This window comes from Sus scrofa, chromosome 13 (assembly GCF_000003025.6).
Source record: "Sus scrofa isolate TJ Tabasco breed Duroc chromosome 13, Sscrofa11.1, whole genome shotgun sequence".
Taxonomy (NCBI): domain Eukaryota; kingdom Metazoa; phylum Chordata; class Mammalia; order Artiodactyla; family Suidae; genus Sus; species Sus scrofa.
In genome coordinates this window covers 83,410,172-83,422,173 of record NC_010455.5, presented here as the reverse complement: position 1 = coordinate 83,422,173, position 12,002 = coordinate 83,410,172, and the positions used below count along the sequence as shown (strand labels likewise).

The window sequence follows — 12,002 nt, the reverse complement described above, 5'->3', positions numbered from 1 at the left end:
GTTAACTATAATGGCTCAGTGGTTAACTAACCCAACTAGCATCTATGAGGATTTGGATTCGATCCCTGGCCTTGCTCAGTGGGTTAATTAAGGGTTAAGGATCCGGCACTGCCATGAGCTGTAGTGTAGGTCACAGACATGGCTTGGATCCAGAGTTGCTGTGGCTGTGGTTGTGGCTGGCAGCTGTAGCTCTGACTGGACCCCTAGCCTGGGAACCTCTATATGCCGCAGGTGCAGCCCTAAAAAAAAAAGACAGGGAGTTCCCGTCATGGCGCAGTGGTTAACGAATCCAACTAGGAACCATGAGGTTGCGGGTTCGGTCCCTGCCCTTGCTCAGTGGGTTGACGATCCGGCGTTGCCGTGAGCTGTGGTGTAGGTTGCAGACGCGGCTCGGATCCCGCGTTGCTGTGGCTCTGGCCTAGGCCGGTGGCTACAGCTCTGATTCAACCCCTAGCCTGGGAACCTCCATATGCCGTGGGAGCAGCCCAAGAAATAGCAACAACAACAACAACAAAAAAAAAAGAGACAAAAAGACAAAAAAAAAAAAAAAAAAAAAAAAAAAAAAGAATGTAACTTCTCTTCCAATATATCTACATCTCACTCATCCTCTAAAATTCAGCTTTTAGCCAGTTTGCTTCAACAAAGGAATAACCCTGACTGTACCAGCTGCATCCCTTGTTTGAACTTCTAATCATAGCTTTTTTTACTTATGTTTAGTATTTCATGTACTTTCTTTTGCGAACCTATAGCATATAGTTTTAAAAACTATAAAGTGTACAAATCTATATCATACTCTCCTCACCTCTAGCCCAGGACCTAGCACACTGCCCTGTCTACAGTAAGAATCTGATGAACAAAAACCAAGTAAATTATCTACCTGACTACTTCTTCCTAGTGATATAAGTACAAGGGAACTTTTTTTTTTTTTTTTTGGTCTATATCTCTATCGAGGTTTATTATCTCTAATCATTTAGTACTATATTTCTTTTCTCAGAATATATGTATATATTTTACATTTTCCCCAGTGAAATTGTAATATCTCATAATCCTCTAACACCACCAGTGGTAAAAGGGGCTGATTAAATATTTTTTAGAATAAAGTAAATGTTTACTTAAGAAAAATAGTGTAACTGGTTCCTCCTGATTTTACTTCCTAAGAAAGTTAAGGCCTCATTACAAAACAAGTAAACCTGAAGAAACAAAAGATACACAAATTTTTTTTAAGATGAAGAAAATATTTCCAGGAAAGGTGAGAAAAGTACTACATAATAACAGAATTTGTGCAAATTAATAGATACTATTCTTTAAAAAAAGAGAATCCAAATTCCCAAAGGTCAGTTTTTTACAAATAAAAATTCAAGAAGATACTTTGAACCTGCTATAATATCTTCCTTAATAGTTAATAAGTTAAATCAAATCTTTGACATGTATTCATTTCTTAAAAATGCATTGATAAAATATTCCAATTTTTCTCCTTCCTAGTAGTCATTTTACATTGTAGATTTAATCTTCCAAATATAAATATATGCTATAGAAATACACATAATTGAAAAAAATGGATTCCTAATACACAGAAAATAGCATCTGATTATGTAACAGTGTGAACAAGGGAGATAAAAACCAGCATATTTTCCACTGACACTCATTTCAAAAGGAGGATTTTCTAGCAAGTTGTAATAATCACTCATATGTAAAATGTGTTCCTATGCAGGACCACTTGTTTTATGATGAGTTTGACCAAAATTCCTGATGGGACTAAAGATGAGAAAGGAGCTCATGGTTACATTACTATTTATAGGCTAAGATGTTGATGTGACCAGCAATGAAAGAGAATCTAGAAATGGATGCTAGCATAAGGGAAAAGATGTGTTCTAATTTTTTCGTAACATTGGATTCCAAGTTTGGTATAACACTTCTAAGATCTGGAGAGGTACCAAACTAGACAAAGAATAAGAAATTAGGTTCCCGGAGGTAAGCCATGTTGTAGTACTTAACACTCTAAAAAAAGGTATGCTCCCTGAGGATTATAGAAAGTTAAGAGTATTAGACCAAGAACTGAGTTGTAGAAAACTTCAAGAGTTAACAGAGCAGAAGTTTAAGACCCTGTGAAAGGTAAGAATGAATAAAAAGCAAGAAAAAATTGGAGAGTACAGTCCCATAGAATTAATGGAAGAAATGATTACTAAGCACTTCAGATGCTTTGCACAAAAGTGAAGCTTAAATGGTTTGGAAAATGGGAAAAATTATATAATGAGACATAAGTTTCCAAGTAAAGAAAAGAAAGACTATTCAAGTGGTGCAGCTCTATAAACTTGACAAATGAAGCAAAGTGACGTCTGCTGAGGAGAGCCCAAAGTCCATAAAATAAGTCCCTGGATACTGTGTCATGGAAGTACTGCCTTTTTATTTTATTTTTATTTATTATTTTTTTATTTGGGGGGGGCTGCACCCACGGCATATGGAGATTCCCAGGCTGTGGGTCTAATCGGAGCGACAGCTGCCATAGTCACAGCAATGCTGAATCCAAGCTGCATCTGCGACTTACACCATAGCTCACGCCAACACCGGATCCTTAACCCACTGAATGAGGTCAGGGATCAAACCCTCAACCTCATGGTTCCTAGTCAGATTAGTTTCCGCTGTGCCACGACAGGAACTCAATATTTTTTTTTTAACATCTTGAACCTATTTCAGGACTTTTATTTCATTCTATTAAAAGCTCATATTTGTTGAAAAGAAGCATTATACATATGAATAATTTGTGACATGCTATAATTAACATTAAAAACTCCAGATATAATGAATGAGTGATTCAATTTGTTTTCTTGTTATATTTTGCATCTGAAGTTTTTATTTAAAAAAACATATGTGAGGAGTTCCCTCTGTTCCTTACTATTTATAGGTTACAGGTTTGGTCCCTAGCCTTGCTCAGCGGTTTGCAGGTTTGATCCCTAGCCTTGGATCTGGTGTTGCCATGAGCTGTGGTGTAGGTTGCAGAAGCGGCTCTGATCCCGTGTTGCTGTGGCTCTGGCGTAGGCCAGCGGCTACAGCTCTGATTAGATCCCTAGCCTGGGAACCTCCATATGTCACAGGAGCAGCCCTAGAAATGGCAAAAAGACAAAAAAATATAAATAAATAAATAATAAAAAACATATGTGAAATTGGTTAACGAAATTTCCTGAATTCTACTCCTTTGAGAATTACAGGCATATCAAATAAAATATAAAATGTAGATAGTCCAACCACTAAAAATACTGAAAAATATGAACAATATTAACAAAAAAATCACTTGTAATTACACTACTCATTTAATTACTTTTAATATTATAATGTCTTTTTTGTCTTTTAAAATAGGTTTTTTTCCAAAAAAAATAAATAAAATAGGTTTTTTTTTTAATTATAAAGCCTATAAAGACATATTCATTCTATAGATCTGGAGGAAGAAGTCTTTTTTTTTTTTTTTTTTTTTTTTTTAGGGCCAACATGTAGCATATGGAAGTTCCCAGGCTAGGGGTCAAATTGGAGCTGTAGCTGCTGGCTTACACTACAGCTATAGATAGGAATGCTGGATCCAAGCCACATCTGCAACCTACACCACAACTCACAGCAATACTGGATCCTTAACCCACTGAACAAGGATTGAACCCACATCCTCATGGATACTAGTCAGCTTCATTTCTGCTGTGCCACAAGGGAACTCCAGAAGTCCTTTTTGAACACATGTCTGTATTGTGTGTTTTTTAAACAGTTAGATTCATTTGTGTATATCCAATTTTGTATCCTTATTTCCATGTCACTATTACTAAAACACTAAAAATGCTATTTCTTTCTTTTTTTTTTTCTTTTGCTTTTTTTTCTGTAAATATTGCTATGATGAGCATTGGCACACGACTTCTTATCTAACATTCTGATTATTTCACCAGGATAGATAATAAAAGAAATTATTAAGTCAAAGGACTTTTTGAAGATTATTGATCTGTATTACCAAACTGATTCTAGTGCTTCCTCTAACACTGGATGCAATGAAATCCAACTGTTTCTTACTTTAAATTGTATTTCTTTATTGTGGGTGAAACGTTTTTCTTGGGTGTATTATCCATCATTATTTCTTCTTCTGTGAAATGTTCACGTCCCCATTTTGCTATTACAATTTTAATAACGGCAATGGAGTTTTAGCAATTGATTTGTATGAACTATTTATATGTTATGATATTAACCATCAGTTATAGTTACTTTTGTTGCAAATATGTTTCCAGGTTTATGGTTTTTATTTGCTTTTTAATTGTTATGGTGTTTATTTTTGCATACAGAAGTTTAAAATTTATATGTAATCTACTGATCAATTTTTTTCCTTTGTAATTTATCATTCTAAGAGTAGATTTTTTTTTTTTTTTTTGGCCACCCTGGGGCATATGAAGCTCCTAGGCCAAGGATCATAGCTGAGTCACAGCTGCAGCAACGCTGGATCCTTACTCCATTGGAATTCATTTTGGAAAATGATATATGGTGAAAATTACTTTTTTTCCCTAACAAAATAGTTAACCAGTTGTTCGGACATCATTTTTTGGATCATTCTTCCTTTCCTTACTGAATTTGGAAAGCACCTTGTCATATATTAAGTTCTTATATTTTAGAACATGTTTCTAAGCTATGCTATCTCATTCCATTCTTATATATGTGTTAAGCTATTTCAATTACTTTAGCTTTATAATAATTTTGTATATTTTCTAATAGCTCCTCCTTCAATATACTTCTTATAAGATGTTCTTGAGATTTAGGCCTATCTCTTCTTCCAGTGAAACTTTAGAATCACTTTATAAATCCTATCCCCCAAAACACACACATATATATGCCCATACGGAAACTAACTGGAATTATTTTCCACCTTTAAGTTAATTTGCAAAAATTTTATATCTTTATAATATGCAGTCTTTCTATCCAGAAATATGGTTATATTTCCACATATTCTATTAGAGATAGTTTTTAAGCCATGAGATTGTAGGTTGATTTCATGATAGCCATATTGATAAGTTATAGCAATTTGAGTCTATTAATTTGTGTTATATACATCATGTTAAATGAAAGTATAAAAAATTTTAAAGACATACATACTTTTTACTTTAGAAAGCAAATGAACCTGATATGGAAGGTAGAAACAAAACCTGGAATCTTAAAAGTGGCAATTTAACAGAACAAGCATGAACACCAAGGACACTACAGATCTCCTATTTGAGGAAGGAGGATACTGGAGACAAGCATTTCCTATACCATTCATGTAGATAGTCTCCCACCAACTATAATCAAGTCACTGCCACGCTTAAAAAACATTTAATGGCTTCCGAGTGCTTACAGTTTCAAAACCAAACTCTTTAATCTGACATTTAAGGCTCTCCACATCTGGCTCCAATCCAAAATGTTAGCATTCATACTCACTTCTTACCTATCAGAATCTTCTGCTTTAGCCAAACCATTTTTCCTAATCATCAGCCCCTCTCCAGTCTCACTATGACAAAATTCTATCCATTTCTCAGAATATAACTCAAAAACCCCTCCTGCATGAAGCCTCTCATGTGAAGGGCAGACTCTGGCTTTTTCTCCCTTAGAACTCATAATATTCATTTTTGCATACACTGCATTATATTGTAATATTTGCACACATATCTAATTTCTTTAGGGTTTCCTGAGGACCAACTCTATGCCTTGTACTATTTTATATCCTGCACTGTACTGTACAGGTTGTAGGTAATCAATAAGTTATCTGTTGAAAAATATTAATGAGTAACCAGTGAAGATCTGCCAAGTTCTGGTGATTATAAAATAGGAATTCATTTATGATGCGTCTCAAAGAACATTAAGTACTACAACTTGTTACAGATAAAAACAGTTATATAAAGTGTCTGCCTGAGGGAACTGCTTTCATCTTTCCAAACATTAAAGCTCATTTGTCGAAGACTACTAAGCTTAACACATTTGTCGAAGACTACTAAGCTTAACAGGCCACACTTTACCAAGCTTTATGAAACTCTAAATCCTCTGTTTTATGTCAGAACAATAATAACATAGCCATGGTCATTATTTCATTCACCTTCTTCATGTTCCCTCCAAGAGCTGGATAAGGAGGTTTGTTGACATGGCTCCAGTCGACTGGAACACGGATCATTTCGTACAGCTGAAAGATGACTAAGGCATCTGCAAGGTCACTGAGACAGAAGGAAAAGAAAATGAAGGAGGAGGAAACACTGGTACTGCTCGATTTTCTCAAGCACACTGGAGATGGATTTATGTCCTTAAAAAATACAACGGGGTCATGTAATGCTTAAAGAATAGCAGGCAGAACAGATCATTTGACCCAGAACTTCTAATCTAGGAATCTGCCCAATTTTTTTTCATAAATGTTTACAAAGATGTATGTACAAGGACATTCACTCCCACAGTATTTATAAATTTGGAAACAATTTGAATGCCTGGTAGGAGGGGCTACTGAGTAAATTATCCATACCATGGACTCCTGGGTCACCATAAAACATAATAAGGGAGATCTCTATGTACTAACATGAAAAGTATTACACAACATTATGTTTAAAAAAGCAAGAGGGGAGTTCCTGTCATGGCGCAGCGGAAATGAATCTGACTAGGAACCATGAGGTTGTGGGTTCCATCCCTGGCCTCACTCAGTGGGTTAAGGATCCAGCATTGCCGTGAGCTGTGGTGTAGGTCACAGACGCGGCTTGGATGTGGTGTTGCTGTGGCTGTGGTGTAGGCCAGTGGCTGTAGCTCCGATTCGACCCCTAGCCTGGGAACCTCCCTCCGTATGCTGCAGGTGCGGCCCTTAAAAAAAAAAAAAAAAAAAGCAAGAGGCAGAACACTGAACTGTATATAGTGTATTATTTATTAAAATATTTTCAAGATTAGTAATGTTTAAATACATTTGTATGCTATGGACTATGAATAGCAATTACCTCTAGGCAGGAAAAAAAGGAAAATGGGAGGGGCAAGAAGAGATTATCTGGCTTTATTTTATTCTACATACTTACTTATTTCCTGAAGCTTGTACGGTGAGAATGAGTTCATCTGTTAGTTCTGTATTATGGTTCTTAAAACTTTAAAAAAATTATATAAAAATCACAATAGCTACTCAGTAGGAAGCTATTCATGTTAAATAGTGAGGGTTAAGAGGAAGAAATTTATCAGCAAGTTACTGCAGTAAGAATACTACTACTTTGGATTCGGAAAAACACATTCTCCTGAGGCACCCAAAGTATGTTTTCAATTCTGTATGCTGAGGACATAAAGCAACAGCAATTGATTTTTAAATTGCTGGCTCTGTGATGAATTACATAACTTTTCCCCCTCAGCAGCTTGTTCGCTAAGTTATAGCTTGCTAAGTAAGACTCATATTAAAGTTGTTTTGCATCTCTGCGCACATACTATATGGCCATGAAGGGGGCTGGGCCCTGTGCTGAAGGATGGAGAGGCAAAGTCTATTATGAAGGAAATCAAGAGCTGACTAAGTTATCCACAAGCACATGGAGAATTTGGTATGAAAAATAAATCACTGAAGTAGTTGCGTAGGTTCTGGAATCTCATCTATTTCACGAATTTTTCTTTTCCACTTTAATGGAATTTATTCTTATTTCTATGTACATGGTATTATTACTCATGTTTTGCAAATAGGGAAACCGAGGCCCGGGGAGAATTCTGAGCTGAAAGCAATCTAAATTATTCTAATACTTTGGTTTGGGTTGGGTTTGGTGTACCACAGAGAGGGAGCCAAAAATCACTTATTGGATTAAAGAAGATGATCCTGACACAAATTCACAGACTAGGTACCTAGGTCTGGTGCCAACTAGATCTCTGGCTATTGTTTTTTATATGCATATATCTTGATGGTTCTTTTTAAGCTTATGTTACTTTAGAAAATTTTCTGAATTCCCTTTTCCTCTCAAAAAATTACATATACCCAGAATCTCTGCGCTAACAGTTCAGGATCTATATAAGTACAAAAAAAATCTTTAGCTTAAAAATGTGGCCAATTCTTCTCCACTATAAATCACACAGAACTATAGTGTTCTTGACGTTTACAAAGTTACCATGAATTCTCAACAAATCTTAATCTCTTCATTTTAAATTTACATCTTAATTAAAAGAAAAAATACAGGGAGTTCCTATGGTGGTTCAGCAGGTTATGAACTCAACTAGTATCCATGGGGATACCAGTTGGATCCTTGGCCTCACTCAGTGGGTTAAAGATCCGGCACTGCCGTGAACTGTGCTGTAGGTCGCAGTCGCAGCTCAGATCCCACATTGCCATGGCTGTGGCGTAGGCTGGCAGCTGCAGCTCCAATTTGACCCCAAGCCTGGGAACCTCCATATGCCATAGGTGCGACCCTAAAAAAGTAAAAAAGGAAAATAAAAAATAAAATAAAAAAGGAAAATAAATAAAAAATAAAAAGGACAGTTCCTGTCGTGCCTCAGCAGAAACTAATCCAACTAGGAACCATGAGGTTGTGGGTTCGATCCCTGGCCTTGCTCAGTGGGTTAAGGATCCAGCGTTGCCCTGAGCTATGGTGTAGGTCGTAGATGCAGCTCGGATCCCATGTTGCTGTGGCTATGGTGTAGGCCGGCGGCTATAGCTCTGATTACACCCCTAGCCTGGGAACCTCCATATGCTGCGGGAGTGGCCCTAGAAAAGGCAAAACGACCAAAAAATAATAATAATAATAATGAAAAGGAAAATAAAAAATAATCATAAAAAAACAAAAACCATATTTAAGTTATTAGGATTAAAAATAAATGTTTCCTCACTACCCTCCTTTCTAAGTTCCATACAGTTTGGTATTCATCCCTCTAAGATTTCTTAACAATTCATATACAAATAGGTACATAATCAATTTAAAAAAATGAGGTCATAATAGTCCTATTGTTATTTTCCCTCAAGTATATATTATAAACATCCTTTCAATTAGCCCATAAAGATCTAACCCCTCTTTGCCTCGAGCACTTGAGTCCTTTACTCCCCTGCTACTATGATAGAAGTTCCAGTCAAATGGCATATATCTCTTATCATCTAGCTGGAATTTACACATGCCTACTGAGGATTTTATCAAATCTAAGTCTATGACATCAAAGCTAGTTACCACTATAAGGCAATATTGGCTTAAAGTCTATTTTTAATGTACACCAAGAAGCAGAAATCACAGCATCATAAATCCTCAGTTAGTCAGTGATCTTGGCTTTTTGTGGCATTAATCTTCAGTTCCTATTTAAGTAATTATCATTATTCATTAAGAAGTTTCCCTGGTGTGTAAATTACTCATAGGTTTAGTTAATTAGATCTTTTTCTGAAAAAAAAAAAATGCACAACTAGCTGAAGGTGAGTTCTTTTGCATTTTTTAAGGCAGGCTAGTAGATCCTATAATAAAGAGAGAAGGACGATTTCCTTTCATCCACACCTAGAGACACACTGTTAGCACTGCCAAAGAGCCAAAGAGCACAGGAAATGATTCAGTAAAATATTTTCTTAGTTAATAATTTGTGGGACAATTGTGGTACAACTGAAGTTTTTTGGCAAAAAATAAATAGAATGTGAATTATAATGAAAAATGCTCATAAAATAACAGCAATTTACAAACTATTACTGTTGTAATTTGTTAAAGTTGAAATAATTTATTTTCTTGATTAGTGATTATAAAAAAGCAAGATGGATTACCTTTACTAAATTATTTTATATCATCAAAAATTATAACTAATATTATCATAAACCTTATCTTTTTTTTTCTTTTTTTTTTCCTTTTTTTTGCCACACCCACAACATGCAGAAGTTCCTGGGCCAGGGATTGAACCTGCACCAAAGCAGTGATAATGCTGGATCCTTAACCCACTGAGCCACCAGGGAACTCCAATTTTATCTTTTTAAATAATACTTTTATTTTATTTTATTTTATTTTTTGTCTTTTTGCCTTTTCTAGGGCCACTTCCACAGGGCATATGGAGGTTCCCAGGCTGGGGGGTGGAATGGGAGCTGTAGCCACCGGCCTACGCCAGATCCAACGCGGGATCCGAGCCGCATCTGCAACCTACACCACAGCTCACAGCAATGCCCGGATCCTTAACCCACCGAGCAAGGCCAGGGATCAAACCCAAAACCTCATGGTTCCTAGTCGGATTCATTAACCTCTGAGCCACGATGGGAACTTCTTTTAAAGTCGAGTATATTGCCAATCCTCAGCATTCTGAAACTTTAAATATTAGCTAACATTCTTGAGATTTTTAGAAAATGTTCTCAGGTAAACATACCTACAATTTAAAACTAGAAAAGCTGGCCTCTGGTCATAAAGCTGAAACACATAAAATATTTACCTGTACAAATGATTAATATATGGGCTGACTCCCAAGGAATTCATCCAGTTCCGAAATGTCCTCTCTTCCTTGCTCTCTCCTAGAGTAGACACAAGTTCACACTGATGATTCAGGACAAGAGGAATCAAGGACTATATTTTAAACCATTCTGGTAGATACAAACTGGCCATACATATTTTGCCATGGAACTTGCGATACTAAAATCTTTTTAGGAAGAAAAAAATTCTCTTATTGCCAAAGTCTCTTTTTTTGCACCTGTCTAGAAAGCCTCCATTTGCTTTCTAAATGTCTCCATCTAGAATGCCTTACTTGATGTCTGTGAATTACTGAGCCATGGGTTTCTCTGTTCAGAAAAGTAACAGATAAACTTCTATGGTCATATCTGTAGTTATAATTACCTGCAAAAGGGACAGGACTAAAAGTTAATAAAACAATCTTTTAGCTGTTAGGATATTATTAGCAAACTAAATAGAAATAGAAAAGCTGTACCCTTCCCAGTGCAGTGGCTCTAACTTTGTACAGACTATGGTTTTACACAGGAAAGCTTCTGAGTTAACAAACCTATGGGGTTTTTTTGGGGGGTGGGGGTTGTGGCTGTTGTTGTTGTTTTGTCTTTTTAGGGCCATACCCATGGCCTATGAAAGCTCCCAGGCTAAGGGTTGAATCGGAGCTGTAGCCACTGGCCTACGCCTCAGCCACAGCAATGCCAGATCTGAGCTGCATCTGTGACCTACACTAAGGCTCACAGCAATGCCAGATCCTAAACCTGCTGAGCAAGGCCAGGGATCGAACCTGTGTCCTCATGGATACTAGTCAGATTTATTTCTGCTGAGCCAAGATGTGAACTCCCCAAACCTATGTTTTAATTACCTCAAACAGTGACGATGAAGAAGAGAGGGGATTACAGGTAGTATAAAAACAAGCAATGAGGGGATGTAACTATTTGACAGGCCTCCTAAATTATGTTGTGTTGTTGATAATGAAAATACATAAGGGACACAGCCCCCACCCAGGGTGCTAAGAGAAAGACCCATTTCATCATAGTATGTGACTAGACCTCAAAGATAGCCTCAAGATAAAACTCTTGCAGGCACTATTATTTAACCTAGGATTAACTACCCTTCCTGAGCATTCCCTTCCTAGCAGGGTTTAGCACAGCTATAAGGAAAATGTTGGCTATGGTGGCCACAAAGTGGGCAAAGAGAGATGGGGGTTCTCTTTGCCACATCTGCCTTCTGAGCCATGGGTTTCTCTGTTCAGAAAAGTAACAGATAAACTTCAGATACTCCTAAGCGACTATCTCTAACATTACTGTGTGTTTCTCAGCAAAGGTAGGGGACAATGGAATGGCCTTGCCTACATCTCATCACCAGACTCTTGAAAAATGGAAACATTTACGCCTCTCATCACTTCTAAGCCAAAGGCAAATCCAGGTCACCATCTGGACTTTGGCTTATGTGGGATCCCCAGGACAACTGGGCACATTTAACCATCTGAGCCCCGGGGGCCCATTCCTATGGAGCCATCCCTGCAGTCATCTGCAGTCTGAGTGCCACAGACAGTGTAACCTGCACACCCAGAACAGAAACCCAAATCTTGTAAAATCCAAGATTCTGGTTTTTGTGCCAACTGCTCAGGAAATA

At 37.0% G+C, this 12,002-nt stretch overlaps 1 protein-coding gene across 5 annotated transcripts in view; it reads right to left on the bottom strand.

Annotated features, from left to right (window-relative positions):
* Positions 1–12,002, bottom strand: part of PLS1 (plastin 1) — a 126,442-nt gene that overhangs the window by 11,960 nt on the left and 102,480 nt on the right. For all 5 annotated transcript variants that reach the window (XM_021069572.1, XM_021069576.1, XM_021069574.1 and 2 more), the window contains 2 exons: positions 10,360–10,438; positions 6,086–6,200 (listed from right to left, as the gene is read on the bottom strand). In XM_021069572.1, the coding sequence (XP_020925231.1) occupies positions 6,086–6,200; positions 10,360–10,438 (194 nt within the window). The remainder of the gene's footprint in view (positions 1–6,085; positions 6,201–10,359; positions 10,439–12,002) is intronic.